Genomic DNA, 24,104 nt, shown 5'->3' with positions numbered 1-24,104 from the left:
CACATGTACACCAGTCCACCATTACATAGACATGACTTATGTGTGACTTTGCTAGGCAAGACAACATTTTCACAGCATGGTTCAAAGCAATTTTCAGTTTGGCTACTAAAGCAATTTCCACCTTCCTGGAGAGGGTTTCATTTGCTCCTGGAGGACATCGAAGCTACGTTGTTTGCTCACAGCAAAGGTGTCTGCCACTCCTGTGCCCCACTTCTGTGAGTCTGGAAGCCTCATCCTCAGTCCTGCAGAAGCCCAACAAACACGTGGCAAATACTCTCTGCACATGGTCCTTAGTAAGGAGAGGCCAGATAAGCCCATCTGCTAACGGGCATCTTTCAAATGGAAATTTCACACATTCAGGCAAAATATTACTTGGAACAGTAAGTATAGACCCAAAAGAAAGTAGGATTCTCTCTTGCACTCTGCTTACCTCAACTCAGCTCATGACTGAATACCGAGTCGCCCAGAGCTTTGACACAAATCTACATGTCTTCTCCATGAGGTCATTATACCAAGAACCACTGTTCTTAGGATTTTCACTCTGTACCAGTTCATTACAGCGTAAACAGAAGAGGAAGAGGGTTTAGGTGAGACAGATGAAAACAGAAGCTTTATCAATGATTACCTTCCCTGAGCCACTGGCTTGCAGGGCAGGTCCTCTCCTCCAGTCTGTCTCTCAACAGAGCAACTTTTTTGTGGTATTCTTTACATCCACCAAAGGAAAGGCTGCCTTTTGCCACCCAGCTGTGTTGTTTCCTTCCTCGCCCTAGCAGCTTCCAGTCTCCGGTTTCTGCTTCTCTCCCTTAATCTTAACACCTTAATTAACTGAATTTATTAGACCTCTGCAGCAGTCATCCATGTTGGAGTGTTAGCAGAAGTTATATAATTAGTTTGAAAAACTTTTCTGGTGTTAACACTCCTTTGCAATGCTGATGCAAAATTCAACCTTTTAAAGTATTCCTGAAGACCTAAACTCCATTTCTTAACATACTTTGGAAATACTATGCAAGATAGAAAAAAATACTTAACATGTATTACATTATAGTCAAACGGCAAAGTAACTCATTAGGAAAGTTCCTTGAAGTAGACCATGTCACAAAAAAGATAAAGTGCTTTTTAACTGTATGCAGCTTCTCACTGGTCTTGTCATCTGAGTAATATATACAGCAAATATCTTTATTTCAACACTGTGAGATGTAATCGTTGAAAGTTTTTGCTATCATTCATATAAAAAAAGTCAAACTCTTCAACATGTGCCACAAGACATGAATACCACCTGAAACACAGTCTGTGCCAAAGCCAAAGCCGTACTCTTGTTTCTCAGTGCTACACAATAGTAACTCACTTTGGTAGAGTACAGAAGCACATAAGGCACCTACATCACGTGTTGTACCACACCAGCTCTCGTTATCCCCTCAGACTCATCCAAAATGATACTCAAGGAAAATGTTTCTAAGTTATAAATGTTGCTTATTCTGTCACTGTGAAGATATCCGCTATCCTCTCTACTAATTTATCTCAGTGCTCTTTTGACACGAGTAGATGAAAATCAGTAAATCTGCCTGTTCCAAAAGTAGGTGAACTGTTTTAACGCATGATTTCCCATCACTTCTTTTGTTTCTTTTGTTTTTAAACAGATTGCAGTCATTGTAGATGGAGTGGTAAATGTGATATTTTGGACCTTGGTTTTCACTGTGTTTAATGGCAATAGGGCCAATGTTGTTTACAGGCTTCTGTTAAGATAAATACATTAAAAGACAGTGAAATGCTCACATACTATGAGGACAGTACTGAGGACAAACAGGACAAAGCTGAAAAGACATTACGGAAAAAGTAATTTCATATTGTTCAGTGGAACAGGCTCCCCAGGGAAGTGGCCTTGACACCAAGACCATCAGAGTTCAAAGAGAGTCTGGGGATGCTCTTAGTCATATGGCTTAGTCTTAGGTAATCCTGCAAGGAGGAAGGAATTAGACTCAATGATCCTGATGGGTCTTTTCCTAAAGATAGTCTATGATTCTTGTCTGTGAAGCTCATGCAAACAAGGGGTCGCTTTACCATACACTCTTGAATTTTCCAGAGGTTAAAAAAACAGCAGTGCATTTTAAACTACAGCAAATAATTCCAATGAAACTTTTAAAAAGGTGGTGTATTCCAATGTTTTACTGTTCTGTATCTGCAAGCTTTATTGACCACTGGGCCAGACTGCTATAAGATAGCGTCTATGTGACTAAGAGACTTCAGATTTATTTTCAAAGTGATACAGTTAATGGAAAATAAATCTTATTGAAAATGGACAGAGCACAAAATCTACTTGTCTATCTAGTTTTTTCCACGTGCAGCTTAGAGCAAACAAAACCCAAATACAGCTCCTCCCTTGACTATTGCACTCTTTATTTATCATGTAACACTTCTCCATGTTTCAAGGAGATGCACAGACCCCCATGTCCTTATGCTTTTTCAATTTCTCCTCAAGCTGGAAACTTGCTGGAGTAAATGAATGGTCCCTCTGAAGAGAGAATGGAGTGGCATAGTAGTATTAGAGTGTACTTCCCATAGTGCTAGAAAGAAATTACTTAATACCGATTTCAAAATCTGAAATACATCCGGCGTAAACAGCGGAGTCATGGTTTTACCCCAGCTGGCAAGAAAGCACCATGCAGCTGCTTGCTCATCACCCGCCCCCAGTGGGATGAGAGGGAGAATTGAAACAAAAAAAAAAAAAACTTGTGAATTGAGGTAAGGGCAGTTTAATAAGACAGGAAAAGAAAATAGAAAGACAATAATGATAAATGAATATGCAAAACAAGCAATGCACAATGCAGTTGCTCACCACTCATTGACCGATGCCCAACCCGTCCCTGAGCAGCAATTCCAAACCCCTGGCCAGCTGCCTCCAGTTTATATACTAAGTATGATGTGCTATGTTATGGAATACTCTTTGGCTAGTTGGGTTAGCTGTCCTGGCTATGCTCCCTCCCAGCTTTTTGTGCACCTTGTCACTGGCAGAACAGGGGAAGCTGAAAAGTCCTCGATTTAGCATAAGCACAACTTAGCAACAACTAAAAACATCAATGTGTTATCAACATTATTCTCATACTAAATCAAAACACAGCACTATACCAACTGATACAAGTAGGAAGAAGTATCACGTCAATCACAATGTCCGCTAGAACAGCAGTATCCAGGATTACATACATATCAAAGCATCTTTCTTCAGGATTGCATTTAAAAATTGCAACAAACTAACATAGAATCATCGAATCACTGGGTCAGAAGGGACCCACTGGGTCATCAAGTCCAACCATTCCTATCAATCCCTAAACCATGCCCCTCAGCACCTCGTCCACCCGTCCCTTAAACACCTCCAGGGACGGGGACTCAAACACCTCCCTGGGCAGCCTGTGCCACTGCCCAATGACCCTTTCCGTGAAAAACTTTTTCCTGATGTCCAGCCTGAACCTCCCCTGGTGGAGCTTGAGGCCATTCCTCCTTGTCCTGTCCCCTGTCACTTGGGAGAAAAGGCCAGCACCCTCCTCTCCATAACCTCCTTTCAGGTAGAGAGTAATAAGGTCTCCCCTCAGCCTCCTCTTCTCCAGGCTAAACAACCCCAGCTCTCTCAGCCGCTCCTCGTAAGACTTGTTCTCCAGCCCCCCTCATCACATGAACAAGCATTGCTTTACTGAGGCTTCCAACCAAATTCCAGACTAGACTGAGAACTCATGTTTATGCATCTTTTTTTTTTTTGCAGAACAAAACTCATCAAACTGTGAGTTCGAGAAGAGAATATTACTTCCCTTTAATATACAGTACAAAATGTTTTTGTGAGTCATCACCATCAGCTTAAAGTTTAATTAAAAAAAAAAAAACAAACTACAAGAAAAAGGAAAATATGGTAAATGCTACTTCGGTACAGGAAAATGCACTTCAGGGTATACAGATTACAGTAATTCAGATGCCAGTAGGTTAATCATCAATCTGTAAGTGTTAGTTGTACCAGATTAATGAAGCATCTGTGGTGTTTGCCCAGATTTGCTCTCCCTTTCAGCAATTTATCAACTGTAGCATTCTAGAAAATAAGAGCTTAACAAATTCTGTTTACGCTCCTTTTTCACACTACTGTTGTCATCTATATTTATTTAAATGATGTTCCTCATTTCTGACATTTTCCCTGGGGCTTGAAGAACAGGTGTTCAGATATTGCTCCAAGCTGTCAAAAATGAAACCAGCAATCATTTTAACAGATACAAGGCTAAGGAAACACAAGGAAGTTGTAATTTTGAATCAGTAAACACCACACAGGATTTGTTAGACTACATTATCATTACTCAAAGGGTATTTTAATTCAGATTCCATCATAAACACAAAATGGGATGGTGGTTGTGTTAAGACTGATACCAGAGACTTGGATTTGAGTTCTCAGGTCCAAAGCATTTCTTTGCAAATCCAAGGAAACTACATTTGCTCTGAGCCAAAATCTATGAAGGTAGTTTTTTCTCCTTCTCCTCGGCCCAAAATTAGAGGAACACTTGGTCTGGAAACACCAGTTCAATAGCCTCTGTTGGGAAGAGCACACAATTATGTAGTTTCTCCACCTTGCCCTTCTGACTTTTGGTATAAATCTCATATGTGCAGTGAATGTTTATCATTAACTTTCTCATCAAGCAGCAATACCAATTGGAACTTATAACAACTGATGAATGGGAATATACTGATTGGTCACCATGTTTCGTTATGATAGAAACAATGTTCTCACATAAGAAAAATATAAAATAGACTACTGTCAATTTCCATGTAAGAAAAAATGCTGTTACTTGGCCTTTTTTTTGGTTTTGGCTCTTCTAAATATACATATATATTTCCATTTACTGTGTGATATTCAAACACTAGTTAGCTTTACATATATATACATATATTTGTACTGTGCAGATCCGCATTTTTTTTGCCATGGTAGTGTTTACATGCCAGTATCATGTGCTGTCTTATGTTAGGCACTCTGCCTAAGAATTTATAACCATCTATTTTACATATTTCTGATAAATATCATCCTAACCTCTATTACACAGCAGACTATGGGGTATTACCATATCGACCTCTCCTTCATACTAAGGACCTGCAGACAACAGAATCAAAATCTCAAGCGACACAGTTATTTTTAAAAGATTAAACATTCAAGAATAGGCATTTCCTCATATTTATTTTGTAACTGTATTTTTCTAAAACATATTAAAATAGAAAAGATGTTCATCTGTTTCATTATACAAAGAAAATACCAACATAGTAATAAAATACTGAAAATATATGAAAGCACCCAAACATTAAAATATTCATATTGGCAAAGACTAAGAATATAATTCTTGCAATTTTTCAGTAAAGTGCTATTCAATCCACTCAAATTAAGGAATCGGCATTTTAATAGCATGGTTATTATTACCTTACGGTTACAAATAACTTTGTCACCTTTCTCAACAAGACAACCATTCTTTTCTTGGAAGCAAAGCATCTGAGTTGCATGCACGTGGAAATACCCTAAATGACAGCTTCTTAGTAAGCAAAGAGCAATGTAAGCTGCCAAGTTTTCAAAAAAGGAAAATACTGAGAAACAAACTGAACAGAAATGAGATAATGAACATCTAAGAAAATGTAGATGCAGTTAAAATCTCATACAAATTAAGAAAGGATAAAAGACTGTGCACCAAACCATTCTGTAGACTTGCTTTTCACAGTTATTTTTTTTAGTAATCATATTGCTGCTTTATTAGTTAATCACGTTTACTAATGCATTTTTTAAACTGCCCTCTCCTATTTCCTTAAAACGATACTACAATACGCTGGAGAGATACTGTAAGCAAAAAGATACAAGCAGAGTATGATCTTTATTTTTCCTCAAAAATCTCTTCTCATCCATTGAAGTCAGCAGATAAAACTAAATTATCTGTTACAAAGCCAATCTGTAGCAAAAATTAATTCCAGTAAAGAAATTTTGAATTTTGAGATCTCATCAATAGTGAAAATTTTAAATGTATGAAAGATATCAGTCTCCTTTTAAATGTTTACGATTTCAATATACATATTTAACAAGCAATGACTACAAAGAATCTTTGTTAGCTTAAGTTCTCACGAGCTTCATATACCAATTTTACAACAGTTTCACAGAAATGGCAGATATAACACTTTCATTTTGCCTTCAATAATATTTGATCCTCCTGACTTGATATGCTTTTTTCAATAAATTTATCTGAAATTTAAGCATACTGCACATCTCAGAGTAGTTCTTATATTGACAATTTATTAGCCTTTCTATGAACCATTAATAGGTCATCAAAAGTCAGCTCTCATACTCCTCCTGCAATTTGCCTTAGAGTTGCTGGAATAGCGTCTTGACTTGTTTATTTCATTACTATCTTTGGAATCAAACAAGGTTTATATTTCTGGTCAATATGACTGTGTCTATGTTGTTTGGTAGGACGTATTTATAATAACTTTGCATCAGGAAAAGCAAAAAAATGTAATTTAACCAATAAAAGCAAGAAGCCTGAATTACTAAGATGTTTACAAGCAACAAATATCTTTCTTTATATGTGCATGTACAAAGATTATATAAAAACTCCACCTGTACTACATAATTTCTGTAAATTTTCCTGAATGAACAAGTTAACGTTAAAAATACACTCAAGCTGACTGCTTGCTCCTTCTATGAGAGAAATTCAGGATGTAAGAATAAATATGATGAAAACAAATGAAATATTGTATTTAAAGTAGTTCAACAGAGGAAAAGAAACCCTAAACAATCTTAAATTATGTTGTAGTATTTGGTTTCCTCTTTCCAGTTCAGTAGTTTTTACGGAGTTGTACAGTGAAAACTGGTTCTAGCTCTAACAGCTTTATCGTGCACTGTTTTAAGTGTCAACTTTCAGTAATTTCCTTTGCTGGTTATTAATTTCTTCTTTTTTTTTTTTTTTTCAGAAAACTGTATTATTGTTCATCGTTGTAGGCTCGCATTTTGGCAGTTCCAGAATCTGAGCAGAGCACTGCAATCTCTTCCACTCCAAGCAACCGGGATAGGCAGCACATACAGTGCAAAGCAATTCTTTTTAGCCTCCTGGTTTCATGCAAGGTAGAAGCAGAAGGCAACAATAGTAACTGATAGTAACAATACACCAACTGACAGCTGCTGGAACCAGAGGCAGCGATCCATCTGCTCTTGAAGTCTTTTATTAATTTGCAGTAAATGAGTTAGCTGAAAAATAGAAACAGTTTCATTAAATTAGAATCACTGCATATGAAAGTATTTGTTAATTTAGAGTTCTTTGGCCACTAAGTATAAACACAGTTAAGAAAAAAAAAAAGCTTGTCTTAATGATACTTTTTTCTAACCAGTACCTGCTTCAGGAATCTATTCCACTAAGGAGGCTTTAAATCTTCAGAGTTATGGACAGCTCATACTGCCTACAACAAGCAGGTAACCTCTCTACACTTGGAAGCAAAAGATATGAGGTGAGGTTTACTGATACCCCAGTTCTGTAATGGATATATATAGACACACAGATACAGATAAAGGACAAGCAAACTGCACTAAAAGTATTCTATTAAACCATTACCACTCAACAAAATCAGTAAATTGCTATCACTGATTTAATTATTATGAACTGCTGAGCTTTCCAAATCATAAAACTTACAAAGTACCAAAGAAGTTTAGTACAAATTCTTTTTCTGTGCATCAGATTTTATAATTTTGCTCACTATTTAGGAAAAAGGAATTCACTATTACCTGTATATGTAAATCTTCATTTGTTTTTGCTGGAATATTAAGTGTGTTGTCTTTTAATGTCAGAGAAGAAGGTTTACTGCTTTCTACAACATGACACCTGAGCCTGTGAAAGTAGAAAAAAAATAATATAACATTGTACAATTAATACAGTCCATCTAACAGTTACTACATGTGCTTTATCATCTGTTCCGGATGATTAATTATCTAAAAGACTATTAAAATAGCAAGGAAGAGACCTTTAAAGGTTATCTAGTCCCATCCCCCTGCAACGAGCAGGGACTATCGAGACGATAGTCTGAAAAAGCTTCCTTAGTCCATCAATTACACTTTGACAGCTTTTGATATAGAAAGCAAGAACAACATTATCTGCATGCTCAGTTAAAACGTATCTTCATCATTTTAAATTCATAGCACAGGATCCACTGGATTATTCAGTCAAATACTTACTACCAGAGAGATGCAACAACTTATTGAATGGCAAACAAAATATAAAGGTTTTCTTTCCATTTTTAACATTAGCAATGAGATTGTTTGTCCACTGATGAATATGCAAGAACAGACTTTCAAACCACAACCGAAAACCTACACCATTGATAAAATACAGCAGAACCTCCTATGATAACATGCAAGTCAATTGGTGTGGGAATGAAGTTAATTGATAGAAAAATGGTTAAATTGAGACTGTAACATTTTTCAAGGAAAAAGAACTGATATAATTCCTCTGGCAATACAAAATAAAAAAAAAACCAAAAAGATTTTACTACACATTTGTCCCAAGTAGATGCCTTAGATAAAGCACTTGCACATGTAATACTAAAGACACAATAATTATGTTCTTCGCTACTTTTAATCTAAGCTTAATAAAAATGAAAGGTCGGTTTTGTATTGGTCAATAATTTACATACATGGCATACCATGCAGGTGACAAATTTAATGTAATCAATTAACCTCTCCTTATCATTTCAGGGCCTGTCTTTAAAACAAATTTCAACATTTATGCAAAAAAGCTTAAGGTCATTCCCCTGATGTAGATTTCATTTAATAGGGAAGTAAAGGATAAGCATTTGAATGATCTTTTCCTAGAAAGGTAAAGGCATGCAACTAGATGTGAACAGAAGAGAGAGAAGAGTAACAGAAATATTTCAAAGAGTGTATGGGGAACCATATTTCCCTAGTGAAAACCACACCTATGAAGATACGATAGTTTTTGCAGAGATTTCCTACAGGATCAAGATTTTCCGTAGCAGAAAAGGAATATTTTTAAATATCGTCTAGAAAACAGTTTTGCATTTAGTATGTCTTCTTTCTGTGCATGTTCCATTTTAGAAAACTCAAGTGACAGATTCTTATTAAAAAAAACCTCTACTATGCAAGCGTATTGTCACATCCATTCACATTTCGTCTACTTAAATCTTTGTTAGCACAAACCCAAAAACAATAAAAAGAAAGGCATATACAGAATACCATGACATCTTCTACATTAAAATTACCTCTAATCAGTTAAACCAGAGCAGAAATCTCAGCAATATACTTTAGTCAGTAAGCATGCACCTGGGTTTGGAGAATCTTTCCCTGATTACAATAATCAAGTGCTATAAATCAGCTAAATGATAACAGCTAAAAATATCCCTGTGAACAGAAAACCATATGTTCACCTATGCTCCATCACTTTGGTCCTAGGTACTTCTTTCCAAAACTGGGTCAGTTCTGGTACACCTGCTCCCGAAGACTGGTCCATTTCTGCTGCCATTATAAGGAAACGATCCTGCAGAGAAGCTGCAACACCTGCCCTCAAGGGAAACAAAAAAAGCAAAAGTGCCCTTGGATAAAATGACAATATTGAAAGTGCATAGAAGTAAACAAAACTGCCTTAAAACGAGAGCCTGTTTATTGCAGGATATGGGACACTGACTAGAAATAAAAATATTATCTTCACAATTTTGATTACAGTTTTCCCAAATTCTACAGTTTAATTTTAAGAGAACTAGTTTTATCCGAACAATTCAGGGACAACCCAGAATTTTGTAAAGAACACATTCTCAAGCAAATCCACCTGACCTTGCAACACTTTGGGAAACATGAGTTACCACAGATAAACTCCCACTGTAACAGAGCGAGGCAGCTGACACTCTTGACTTTTGTTTTTAAGACAAGAGATAGGTATAAACAACTGTTGTTTGCAGCCCATTCTAAGTGGAGTAATAAATCAGTACAGGCAGTTGCTCAAACGCTGTCTGACACTCATTTTTTTTTTTTAACAACTAACACTCATACAAAAACCAAGTAAAAATGGGTATCAGTCTTACACTCCAGCAAGCAGATACAAAGTTTTATCTAGAGCAGTCAGCCCATTAATAAAACTTGTCCAGATATCTTAAAAATTCTGTTGTAAAATTTTACTTACCACCATGAAGAGACACTATTATATCCAATGACGTCCCAGGTTCACAGCTACTGTTACTAGGTTTTACTCTGTACTTTTCAGGAGCAGTTGTTCTCACCTAAACAAGACATATTAAGGAAACATATAATAAATGCATGCACAAATGATTGTTTAATAACCTCTCTCCTTCTGTAATAACTAAATCCCCATAAAAGTAAATATTAAGACATGGTAATACATATCATCTTTAAAATATTTTACTTTGTAGAAGTAATCAGACACTGGTATTTCACTTCTTCCTCTCACTCAACCACTTGTACCCTTTCTTTTCTGGCATATGCTATTTTTCTCTCTTACATTTATAAGTAAAAAGGTGCCAAAAGTTTCAAATAGACTCTGATAAAAATCTTATTATGAAAGCATTAACATTTTAGTTATTTGTGTACGTGGAGGACACAAAAAATGTGGTAGAAAACCATATCAAGATTCAAATCAATTCAGTAGTTCTTAAGCAAGTGTAATTGCTTTCATTCCTTTGATGTAGATCGAGCTGCATCATTTTTGAACATTACTGACCTGTTCCCAGACAAGAGAAAAGGAGAAAAATGCTACAGAGATCACTTTTCAATGCTCAAAGCTTTCTTTTTTCAGGAAATATTTGACTCACACTAAAGAACTAATCATCGCCATAGCTCTTTTTCAGTCAGCACACTGAAGATTTGTATTGCTAACTGTTCCCTTTGGGGTGATACATAATAGGCACAAATTCAGCTAGAAGATTTATTTGATCTGCATCACAAAGGAATAAAAAATTTAGACTGAAAAGTAGATTTAATCGTATTTCTTCAGCCTTACCCAAACCATGAAGAAGCTACACATTTAATAATTAAACCAGGCCATACATGAACCACTCACCTTAAAAGCCACAATATTTTTAGTGACATTAGTGAGAACTATCAAGCATTTTTTCTCTCCAGTTTCTTTGGATCCAAAATATAGTTCTTCTGCTGGGCTAATAAGAAATTTTAGAGGAATTAGTTTGTTCAAATTATCTTTACAATGTACCATAGAAGAAAACTGACCATATCTACAGGAAAATAAAATACTTTCAACCCTGCAGCTACAGTCACTATAACAGGTTTTTGTCAAAAGAGCTGTGAAAACAAAATGCAGAAATTTGTAGTGAAGCTCAGGGTTGACTCACAACCACAAGTGGATTTAAATACAGCACTTGATTACTGCCCTTGACTACTTCCACTTGGAAGAGTATGACCATCTGCAAAAGCAGGAATAGCCAAAAGACATATATGGTCACCTCAGCCACTGAATATCATAGCATTATATTAAGGGACAACATGATTTAATTTATGTTAATATTAAAGACTATAAGGTGTTACAGATAGAGAGTAATTTCCACCTCATACATCTATTCTTGTAATAGGTACAGCGCACACATAAGAGGAACAGCCATTTGAGTGGTAATCATTTCAACCACTACAGCTAAATCCACTTGTACTTATGAATCAGTCTTCATGTACTTCTGGAGATACATGCATAAATAAAGTTTTTTGTTTAGTTTTAATATTCTTGTGCAATTAGGAGATTCATGCATGAAATCTTTCACACCATGTTAAACTAACACAAATCATTTTGTAGTAAGCATTCAAATGAACGCTACTAGGAAAAAAAAAAGTCATGGCATGCTCATATACTACAATTTGAGCAGAAACTAAAAATAAAAAGTGTTTTCTTTCAGTATGTCACATCAGGAGTACACAGAGTACTGCCATACTACACAGTACAATCCAACTGCATACTCTTGACAGAAAGCCTTTTCCAAAAAAAGTTCTTTTTTTTTTTTTCTCCTTCTCCCTTTTTTTGAATGGTCATTTCACATTAGTTTGACCTCCTCTTCAAAAGATCTCTCTTCCCTCACTTAAACAAAACGGTGTATTAGTAGAGAAGAAAAATCTCTGGTGCTTCAAGGGCCAGCCTGAATGCCTGTTCTAGAAACTGAATCCAATGGTGATTCTGTGTGTGTGTGTGTTTGTTCTACAATGCATTAAGAAGTTCACAGGACAAGATCTTTTTTTTTCTTTTCGGGAAGGAATTGCACTAAGTGAGACAGAAAGCAAGAAACTGATGAGTTTAAACCAGATGAACAGCGTAACTGTATCCTCTTTTTCTCTTGGCCTTTCTTCCTATTCTCAAGTTATGTCAACAACAGCAGCAGGAAAAGGGAAGAGTGTAGTTAGGAATTATTTTTGTTATCCTAATACTATACTATTTCAGCTGTATGTTTCAGCAATTGCAAGATGAACCATAAGCGAGGCAGGAAAGCATTGAATAGCATCAAAACAAGTCACAAAGAGCTCAGGGGAAGGAACCTTCCACCGCAGGCTGAACTTCCTTGTTCCACTACCAACTGTAGCTACTGATAAAAAAAACAAAAAAACAACCAAACAAATGGGGCTTGCAGGCCACTGCTGTATGTCTGAGATGCACCAGTTCCACAGTGCTGAGAGTGGGGGCGTGGAGTGTTTTCTTTTAAATGAGCACCCAATCGTTTTTTATTTTTATAGAAATGCTACTTTCTTTACTCTGATGGGTGTGGGGTAACCCCTTCTGTTTGTACTTAAAATTATCACCTCAATATCCAACACAAGCTAGGCTTCAGCAAGACAGTGCAAGTCAACTGCTACTTTTTGTCTTACCAAATATATTCATTCATTGTGGATGAAGGTCAATACAGACCAGACTTTCATAGTAAAGTATATAAGGCAACAGAGCAAGTGTAATCTAAACCATGAAGAGAGAGATGACTGGTAAGCATGAGTAGAACCAGGAGAAACAAAAGAGTGCTAATACCTAGCTTTGGTCACACAACAAAGCCAACAAGCACTAAGCAGTTAAAGGTACAGAATATCCTGCAGGATGTCTAACAAGACCTTGCTGTGACTTACACAAAAGTAGTTACAGATGCACAGAAAAGCTGCTGGTTCTCCCCGACTTCACTGTCTGAGAGCTACTCTGCCTGAGCTTCCCAGTCAGACTGTAGGTTGCTCCCTTCACAGGGCACCAGTAGTATCAGCAAGTATAAAAGCTACTTACTCTAGCAGACACAAGTAACTTATTTTCCATGACAGCAGGACTACAAGAATTAGCACCTCCATACTTGATTTAACTTTACTCTTCAATGAAATTTACATGAACTCAAACACTTGTATTCCAATGGTAGAACTTGAACTCTTTTAAGAGGAAAAAATGAAGGGAGGTATGAGGGTACACATGAGCCGGGGTCTGACTTGTTTGGGGTTGTTTTCTTTCCTTGTTTTCTTGGTGTTGGGTTTTGTTGTTTTTTTGTTTTTTGTTTAGAATGTTTGGTTGGTGTTATTGGTTTTGATCTGTTTTTTTTTTTGTTGGTGTTGTTTTAGCTGTTTGGTGATTGGTTGTTTTGGGTTTTGTTGTTTTTTTTGAAGTGGGTGGAAGAACATAGCTGCTTTTGCCATAGGGACATTCTTTTAAAATGAGCATGCCTTGGTTCTGCCATACAAGAAACTAGTCTATGCAGAGGAGGATTTTGTAAAGGACTACAAAGATAACTTTCATTTACAAAACAGGAAAACTTGACAGATAAAAATATTTTCTATTTTATTAAATATTAAATATTAAAATTCATTCCAAAACTAACTCAGTACAGCACTTACAAAATTAGCTAATGAATTACCTATATATTAGATATTTTCTTCATTCATCTAATAGCAAACTGGAAGTGAAAGTAACAGTTAACATCTAAGTCAGTTTCTATACAAGCATCTTAACCTGACAGGCAGTGAAATGAAAAAAAAATTATATTGGGCAATTTATTTTCCCCTAGTTTAATGATAAAAGTAGACTAACCGCAAGATGTAAGCATCTTGAGTAACAAAATCTTCTGAGCAGATACACCATGTACACAGAGCATTTCCCACACAAAATAAACTGGACCCATTTATTAAGTTCCACTGATACACACTACTGGTGTAGACACTTACACCATCCTAAGGTAAAACAATTCAGCAAGATTTAACTGCTGTCTTAGTAAATGCATTGTACTTTCTTAAGCCAATACAACGTCGAACCACTGCTCTCATTGCATATATGCACAGGTTTAATTAAATTCCATGATAGTTTCTCAATATAAATGAAATCATGACATGCTTCTACCATTCAATGTAATGTACAGCTACTAATTAGAGCCAAAAGCCTCCCAAAGGTGACAACAAAAGATTCACTAAGAACACGTAAATCTAAAAAAACTTTGAGCTTTGTAAAAACTCCTCTTCAAAGGATGTTTAACTTGTTGTTCTCTAACAGTCTGAAAAAATAGTTTAATTTGAAAACCAGCTAGTTCAGTACTCCAGCATCCAAGACACGTAAAAAAAAAAAAGTTAAATAACATTATTACCTGATATGTAATAAAGGTCCTTTAAAAGTGGTTAATGCTTTCTTTGCATTTTTTGGTTTGATCTCTGTTTTGTCAGTTTCCTCTGATTTGGAAATCTGTTCTATAGAATTCACCTAAGTAAAAATGACATTTACAATGATTAACTACAAACCTGGGTTGCATGTCACAGAACCACAAAGGCATTCACAGAATGAGAATGCTTATTTCAACAATTTATATATTACTGATGAAGCAGTATGCATTCATTCCCTGAAGCTGCTTCAAGTCCACTGAAAAAAAAATAGGTATAGAAGTCCCGCAATGTATTAAACATGCACAGAACAAAACTTCTGCTTTGTTTTCTTTCCATGTATTTTCCTGATGCCCAAGTTGTTTATTTTTGAAAGCTCCAAACACATTAAGTTAGAGCACTTCAACAACTTAAGATTAAACACTGATGTTATTCTTTCAGTGCAAAACTTAGCAGTTAAATCAGACACCCCAATACAATCACAGCAAAAAATGAACAGAAAACAGAGTTATCAATTCCACACTTTATTGTATTGTAGATACTAAGTATATCTTTGCTGCTTGCAGAAGAAACTCTTCAGTACTGGAAAGCTCAAAACCAAAGAATGCTAATTGAATTGGTGCATCCAAAACTGCAGATCTTGTAGGTTCTGAGCGTTTTCTTCAGTTAAATTCAGAAAATATATGTAAGCAGGCCTTAATATATTACAAAAACCTAAAGCACTCCAGAATTAAGTGCAAAACCAGGCAGGGGAATATAGAAAACTGAAAGAAGTCGTGACATCATTATTCAAGATCAGCTAGCTGCACAGTTTGCTTAGCCTGGTTTTTATTCCACTTAAGATACAGAGAGAAGACAAGAGAATTCAGTTTATGGAAATTTAAAATATGGGAATGAAAGGAATACAAAATTTTATAGAAAATATGTTTCATAAAAAAAATCACATTGGAATTCAATCAATTTTTTCCCCTATAACTACAGTTACAGTAAAAGGTTAGGATATAAATTGACTAGCTGTGTTGCGCTTTATTCCATGTACATATGAAGACTACCAGAGAAAAACATCATTACAGGACATTAAAGGTCAGGGCATCTACAGAACAGGCACTTAGGCTTCCTCTACACTCTGGAAAGAAATGGGCCCTTCTATGGGATAAGAGGAGGCATGCAAACATACAGAAAATAAATCAGATGAAATATTACTGATGCAAGAGTCTGCATATAAAGGCTGGTAGTGCAACAAATAATGAAGTCAATTATACCTCACAGATCACTTGAAATCTGTCAATTTGGAAGTATGCCTTATTAAAAAAATAGCATTTCTATTTAGACAGTCAAGTAAAAATAATGCACTTGGAAATAAGAAATACCAGCCATTCTGAGCCAATTTCTCAAAAATATCTTGGAAAAATAACATAGCATTAAAGTCGTAAAAAACAGTGTACTTGCTGTGGATGAAATAGCAAGTATTTTTAAATATGCGAGCAGAATAGTGAATTGAAGCAAAATAATAACCGGCTTTTTGTAAAAAAAAATCAACAACAAAGGTCTGAAATTTTAAAAGTATTTTAAAGGTAAGGCCTTTAAATGAGCTTTAAGATTAATTGATAGGATATCAATTACTATGGTGAGTATAAATAGCAATCTTAGTTCGTTGAAAAGATTGAATAGCAGCTTAATTACACCATGAGAGAAAATACAATAAACAAAATCTTTATTTTTAAGAGGGGAAAAAAAAAAACCCAAAAATTTCCTTAATAAGAAAGTTTAAATTAGCCAATCAAATTAAATGCGTGCACATACACACCAAAGCACCAAAGTTAAGCACCAAAGTCAACTCTCAAACTAACAGGGAATCCTCCAAACTTCCATAACGGGAATCAGAGCTTGGAAGAGAGACTACAACCAAAACAAGCTACTGAGTTGAATGGTTAAGAAGACACTAAGGTTATGTAATACTTCCTTTTGACCTTAAAGACAGTGAATTTACCTCTTGAATATCTGGCCAAGTTGCAAAGAACAGCTGGTCAACTTAAAGTGAGCTGTGTACTTGAAATCACTGACAAATTTAAAACATTAAGTGTAATATTTAAGTATTCTACTCCATTAAACAGAAGTTTTGCAATTTATATTCCAAAATTAATTATGCCAGTGAAGTCATGAATTTCAGTCTTTTCTGACTATTTTCAAAAGCAATATCCCCACTATCATGGCATATTCATAAACAGCACTTTGTATGGACTTGTAAAAGAATGTTTGATACTTCTAGATAGCCACCAGTGCAGGAAGACTATATTGTAGAACAGGAATTACGGAGTAGGAATGCAGTTTCTTCTGAGACTAAATCAAAACTTATCTGTTGAGAATTTATCAATAATTTAAGAAAATAAATTAATAACCACTGAAGTATAAATAATTAATATTTTCTCATGTATATACTGACTTAAGCATCCCAGAAAAACAAGGTATTTTAAGATGTACACCTCTAGATAACCCAAAATGAAAACTAAACCAACTAGAAAGACAAAACCTTTGAAAACAAGATTCACTATGTGCCAGAGATACACTAAATATTCAGTCTGCATTTTACTCATTCAGAAGCACGAAACTGGTCTTAACAGGCTAAGAAGCAAGGCTGAAACTGCAAGTGTACAGTTTTCAGTTTTACTGGGTTCCTTTGTCAAGCTGGAAGGGAAAAAAAATCAAAAATAAAAATCAGTACACAAAGCAAAAACCTGACAAAACCCAAAAATGATATGCCTCCTGTCCCAGTCTGTAAACATTTAGCTAGTCTTGCCTCAATTTTCAATTTGATACCTTTTTCTGATTAAGGTTTTGTTCTTCATTCGGCTCCCCAGCCTCCTTGGTGTCTGCATCAATCTCTTCTTTACTTTCATGCTCGTCTTCACTAGTAATTGGTCCATTTTCACATAAAGGAGTTTGAAAATCATCATCAACCAATGGAGGATAACTGTACTTGAAACAATCCTAAAATACAAGGAGATTTTTAAAGGACCAGTTATTTAGGAGGATAAGAAGTGAATTCCCTAGTATTTTTTAAAATGAAAACACCGTAAGTTTTTTCCCCCCATTGACTTCTAAGTTTCATTTATCCATTTTAAATTGGACTCTTGTGTTTTTATTTCATCTTTAACAGACAAATAAATGCAGACAACCTAATGAGGCCACCGAATTATAACTACTATTGTTATTTATAGTCACAGCAGAACTGTGGAATCTAGTTTATTGAGGATCAGCAGTCAAGAGTCTTAATGCTACAGTTTGGTTCTTAGCTCTAAGAAACATGGTTTAAAACTTTTGAGATATTCTTTACAAATAGGTGTCAAATGATGAAAAACTTCAGTTGTACTTTGTATTTTTGTTTCACAAGAGCCACAGATCAAAAACTAAACCAAAACCACAAAGCAACGCCACTCAATCTCTCAAGTTTAACACAGATTGTGGACCTTTAACATATCCTGCAACTCAGACTTTGGTATTCAGAATGCCAAATCAATTTGAAGACTACATTCAAGACGCGCGAGTAATGAAGAAACAGTATACTTAAGACCTTGATACTTCTACAGTAAAAGTATCCTTGTTATTGGAGGATCAGTAAATGTTTTTGCTAACTAGAATATTTTTAACCTTCTCCAAGTAGGTTTTTTTTTGCATCTTATTTAACAAAAGGAGGAGCTGAACGCAGTATTAGCAAGTTTGCTGATGATAACAGGCTGGAAGGTGCTGTTGACTCTCTCAAGGGACAAGAGGCCTTGCAGAGAGAAACAGACAGACTGGAGCACAGGCAAATGATTAATGGAATGAAATTTAACAAGTTAAAATGGTGGATTCTACACCTAGGATGGATTAAATCCAGGCACGAGTATAAATTGAGACAGGAATGACTGAAGGGCCGCCCTGCAGAAATGGATTTCAAGGGGATGGCTGGCAGCAGGCTCAGTACGAGACAACAACACCCTAGCAATCAATGGGACAAATTGCATTCTGAGGGGCATCAAACAGCATAACTAGCCAGGACTATCCTGTTGTATGCAACACCTGTAGCACTGTGTACAGTTCTGGGCCAGGCAATGTAAGAAGGCCATCAAGGTCATTCAAAGCACCCAGAGGTGGTGAAAGGTGCTGGAAGGAATATCCTGTAAGGAGCAGCTAAGGACTTTGGCTTGTCTAGTTTGATGAAAAGGAGACTGATGGACAACCTCACTGCTCTCTACAGCATCTTGAGGCAGGAAAGTGGAGAGGGAGGTGCTGAGCTCTTCTTTTGAGGATCCAGTGACAGGACACATGGGAATGGTTCAAAGTTACATCAGTGAGGGAAGCTTCAGGCTGGACAACAGGAAGTACTTCTTTACCAAGAGGTTGGTCAAACACTAGAACAAGCATCTCAGAAGCAGTCAATGCCCCAGACTCCACATTTAAGAATCACTGGACAATGCCATTAACATGCTTTAGCTTTTGGTCAGCCGTGAACTGCTCAGGAAGTTCAACTAGACAATCTTTGTAGGTCCTTTCGAACTGAAAGGATTCTAACATTATTCTATAATGTTAGAAACTGTTTAAACAGGGGGGTCTGTTCCTACTGAACTTTAAAATAGTTTTAAGCCCCAAGGAAACTGAATGAGTTTGTCAGCTTTTCTAACGGAGAATGAAAATAACAGCTTTGACTCCTGTGAGGCAGGTTCAAGTCATACCAATAGTTCCCAAGCTACAATCAGTATAGACATAAAAAAAAAAGTTTCAATACAGTTTTCCATATATTTTCTCAAAACAAAGAATGTGACATTAAGAAATAAAAAACCCAAAACCAACGAACCTTAGATGAGGGCATTCAAAGGAAGCTGAAACAAACCTCCATACTTCCTGCTCATCTATAGAGGCCAAATCTCTCCTATTCTCCAAGCTAAGGCAACAGTCACAGACCTTCAGGTGAATGAAACTGGTATCCACTGGCTCAAACAATATCCTATCAAAGGCCTAAAGGACATGCTTTAAGTATCAGTAACTAATTCACTATTTTCTAGAAGACTCCAGATATCACAGTTAGCTTGCAGAACACTGACATCCTCCATTTGCAAATACAAGACAGAAATAGCCAGGTTTACCTTAGCCAAACCAATCAAAAGTCTTTTCATTCCCTTCTAGCATATGAAGAAGGTTATATGACAAAGTAACCTTAGTGAAGACATACTAATTTTGCTGCATATTTCAGTTGGCCACATTAATCCATGATGCTTGACAGCTTAAGTAGCTGAACAGAATCTCACCACTAAGACAACTTCTCAAGCACGGTCCATAAGTCTCAATGGCATAGGCTTATCTACTAACAGGGGAAAACCTCACACAGGTAAATAAGACTGATTTATTCAATACTTATCAGTAAATAATTCTATAGAATGCATTATGTATTCTATATACTAATGGCTTTCTTTCAGAGCAGATGTAGACACTTTACAGTAGAGCTATATTAACTGTGGCAGTGATATTTTCTAAGATGACATGTACACAGTGGCCATGAAATCACAAGAAAAATGCTTAGTGATGTCTTACCTTCAGTCCACTGTCCTAAAAAAGGCCCCTTCAAGAAAACAAGCTATAGGTGAAGAACACAGCTTTCTAGTATATATTGCTCAGTACTGACACCAGTGGGGAGAAATCCTGGATTTAACAAGCATGACTTGTAGATAACTGGCAAAGGAGAATGGGGCAAATATATATACAGCAGGGTTTTAGTTTGTGTATATTTTGCAATGTATACACTCAATTTTAAGGTCCCTTCCAGGCCAAACCATTCTATGACTCTAAGATCTTGTTCAAAACATTACCAGAGGTAACAAATCTCCCTGATCAGCCAGAACCATGTTCTGCCTTAAGAACTAGCCTACTCCACCACTAATATCAGCAGGTGGAACTTGTAGAATGTGCAATACAACAGACTGGGAATCCAGAAAAATGGTAACCTGGTATACATGTATTAATAAAAAAACTAGGCAAGTTGCTCTTGAGTACATAACCCTCTTTTTCCAGAATGCTTAACATTAGCTTGCTCCTAATTCTGTTTTGGGCAATTCCAACAAGTTCTCCAAAACAAAACTACTATAAAGAGAGGAACATCTTTGCAACACGGACAAGAACCACTCAGCACCAGGAACCTGGTATGCAACTGCTCTTGATTAGCAGCATGGTAACAGCCACAGCCAACAGACACTGATGAGGACTTGAATGGAACTTAAGTTTACATTCCAAAACACTGCAAAGTCCAAGCTTCTGTCTTCTATTTTTCCTTTTAATGCTTTTGATATTCTGGACATACCATTGTCCACTAGTTGTCTAAGCCCAAGCAAGTTATTTTCCTCCTTTCACAGCTGGCTGACAGAAAAACCTTGCTGTGGAAAGCCTCAGATTCAGCCCTTGAGTGAACCTGAGCCAGAGTAAAATCAAAACATAAATGAAGATAACCTGACTGAGATATGTAAGCTTGAAGGCTTCTGATGGAGAGACAGTTCCCTTGATTATGCAAAAAAGTCACTGACTTCAAGATCAACATCATTAATTCTATTTCCAAAAAAGATTTTTTTTGTTAATTCCAAAACTAGCCTAACACTCTTCTTGGATACATAGATTCCACTGCATTTACGTTCTCTGTATCTCTGCAAAGTAAATAGCAAATGACCTGCTCCATTACTTGCTTATATCTGGCAAGACTTGGCTCTTTCAAAATGGATCCTCATAGGGGACACAGCAGAAAAAGGATGAAAGGCTACTTATGGGCACTGTATTGAATACAAAGACTGAACAGACGTGCCGTACTCCTCATCTGCATTATGCTAGTTGCAAACATGATCTGTTCCTAAACGTGTGGAAATCAAAGATAACAGAAAGAACTGGAAGCAAGCAAAAAAAAAAAAAAACCAAACCAAAACCAAACACCTGAGGGGAAAGAATTTGTGCAAGTCGAATACTGTCTTCAAAAACAGGTCTGACAACAGTAATATTGGTGAATGCACTCTTCAGAGAATGTAGTTGACTCAATAGGAGCCAAGGGTAACCACATCAGGAAAAGTTCAGTTCTGAGAAAGGACAGCAAATTGCCCATCTCCTGGTTGAAAAACTTCTTGCTGTCAGAGAGATGCAAAATCCTGCTTTACTGTATGCACTGAAAAAGTCTTTGGAAGGAGGAGGATCTTCAGCACAATTTTGGAGTATGAGTATTTGCTAATAGGGCTTCCAGATGCTGACAATTCTGAGGTTAGAAGTTGAAAACACCCACAATGTGCCTAAATATCAACAGGCTCAGACAAAAAAATCTGCTGGTCCAAAATAAAGGGCTTGAATATACAGAGGAATAGCTGTTTTTCTGAAATTGTCAAAACCCTTTGAGTTCTTGTTAAACAAGTTTGTTCCCATTTTATGAAATTATTTCTGTCACTGCAACTTACTACCACAGACAAATGGTTTGAATAAGCTGCCTCCGTGATTCCGGACCTTGCTATATCTTAGAAGATATGCAATATGGAGAACAAATAAAAATAACTCCTCTACGGTGAGCTTATTCTATTACCATAAATGATCTACAAATGTTTTCAAGGAAAAAGATCACTTTTCTGTAAATTTTATTATAAAGATTATGCAAACTGATTTACTAGCTCCGTGAAACATGAAATGTATTGTACAAGATGCTTGTGCTGTTTTGCCATTTACATTGTATAAGAATAAGATCCAGGTTCTGTCAAAGCAATGCCAGATTGTAGCTCTTTGGGGCTCTAATAGTCTTAAAGAATCTTCAACAGTCATGTCCTATAATACAGCCTTGGAGACAAAGGGAAAATAATCGCAAAATGATTGTCTTTACTGAACCATAGCTTTGGAGCACGATGAAAAGATCTGAGGGCCATGAAGCTTATTTTCTGTTCATAGAATATGTTTCAGAAACCAACACAAAATGTCTCCTTCATGAGGCGGTAGGAAAAAGTAGAAGCAAGAATGACATTTAAAATGTTTTTGTTTTTTTTTTTTAAACACCTGAGTAACTAAGTGGTTTCCAAAGACTTGAAAATGGATGAATGGTTCATAGAAACTATTTCTGTAATTAGGTCTGCCAAATATCAAATCCTGATGAAGTTAATCCATGTTTTACTAATTTGACTTACAATTTGTCATTGGCAGAACAATTTCAAGAAATTTCACATCCACAAAGTGCCAACTCACAATCATGCATATGTGATTTACATAGGCACGTCTCAATGTATCACAAAAGGGTCATGAAGTGTCAAAATACTTACAGTTCCACCCATGTGAGGTGGTAGATACTCTCCACTGATGTATTCCTGTACATCATTCTTGTTTGTGAACTTCAACAGGCTTATTGCTTCTGGGCCAAGCCAACCCTTCACAATTTTAAAAGCAGCTTTAAAAGGAGAAAAGATATACACACAGCTTGTCAGGAAGGATTTTTTTTGCAATGTACTGGTAGACATGATGGAACACAAAGAAGCTCTGTCCCATAGAACATGGCAGGACCCCCTCTGAAAGCATCTATTATAATAGGAATAAACAGTGCAAGGAAAATAGCATTGTTTACAGCAAAATATTGCATTTCTCTATAGAGCACAAGACTTCAATGGAAAGAGTATCTTTGATTTAACAAATGACAATTTTGTTTTCTTCGAATCTACCATAGAAAGCACTGAGGATCTAAAAAAGCAACTCTATTTCCAAATCGGAGTAAAGAAGGTTGAGAAAGATAATTACATAGTCTTCCTAGTTGAAATGTTTTTCTGCTTTAAAGACACATTTAGATCTACATAGTATTTTCAAACATCACAGTTAATTCAATAATGGCAAAACGTGAATATGAAGATGCCATAAAAATATGTACTCCTACAGTAAAAACACAGGAATATTTATCCTGTACATCATGATTAAATTTCTGAAGCATGCACATCAAAATACATGCAAAAACATCAGCGTGCAGCCTTGGGCATCTGTCTTGCATTGTATTTACTACTAACGTATTCTGGCCAAAATATCCAACATTTGACAATAAGAGTATTCCTAAACCATGACAAGAAGTAGTTTAGGAAGGATTACAGTTGGAAAGATTCAAGGGAAGACAGCTATTCAAGGTCCTCCAAGCTTTAAAGATAACAGGGTGAACATAGAGTCCATTTAAAGTAAGACTCAAGATACAAGAAGGAAAACCAACAAGCAGGTAATCCACAGATTTAAAAATGCATGTTTAACAATTCCACCTTTAGCTGTATCTACACAGAGCAGAAAAATGCTTCCTACTTATGCTACTATTTTTAGGAAGTTATGATCTAAAAAACACAAACACTAACAACTCACCATTCATTATCCATGGCATTTCAAAGATCACTATCTTTGCTGAAAAGACAAAAGAAAGGGAAATAAACTGATTACCAAGCATTATGTTTTTCTATGGTTAAAGGGAAGCACAGCAACAATGGTAATG

At 36.2% G+C, this 24,104-nt stretch overlaps 1 protein-coding gene across 1 annotated transcript in view; it reads right to left on the bottom strand.

Moving 5' to 3' along the window:
- Nucleotides 1-2,892: 2,892 nt before the first annotated feature.
- Nucleotides 2,893-24,104, bottom strand: part of MOSPD2 (motile sperm domain containing 2) — a 54,344-nt gene continuing 33,132 nt past the window's right edge. The window contains exons 7-15 of the mRNA XM_054060886.1: nucleotides 23,978-24,016; nucleotides 22,912-23,036; nucleotides 17,429-17,599; nucleotides 14,602-14,714; nucleotides 11,070-11,166; nucleotides 10,176-10,272; nucleotides 9,427-9,556; nucleotides 7,772-7,874; nucleotides 2,893-7,240 (exon numbers count right to left, since the gene is read on the bottom strand). Coding sequence (XP_053916861.1) covers nucleotides 7,109-7,240; nucleotides 7,772-7,874; nucleotides 9,427-9,556; nucleotides 10,176-10,272; nucleotides 11,070-11,166; nucleotides 14,602-14,714; nucleotides 17,429-17,599; nucleotides 22,912-23,036; nucleotides 23,978-24,016 — 1,007 coding nt within the window. The 3' untranslated portion in view covers nucleotides 2,893-7,108. The remainder of the gene's footprint in view (nucleotides 7,241-7,771; nucleotides 7,875-9,426; nucleotides 9,557-10,175; nucleotides 10,273-11,069; nucleotides 11,167-14,601; nucleotides 14,715-17,428; nucleotides 17,600-22,911; nucleotides 23,037-23,977; nucleotides 24,017-24,104) is intronic.

The sequence above is a fragment of the Cuculus canorus genome, chromosome 1, assembly GCF_017976375.1.
Source record: "Cuculus canorus isolate bCucCan1 chromosome 1, bCucCan1.pri, whole genome shotgun sequence".
In the NCBI taxonomy this organism is placed as follows: domain Eukaryota; kingdom Metazoa; phylum Chordata; class Aves; order Cuculiformes; family Cuculidae; genus Cuculus; species Cuculus canorus.
This window is presented reverse-complemented; position numbering and strand designations above follow the sequence as displayed.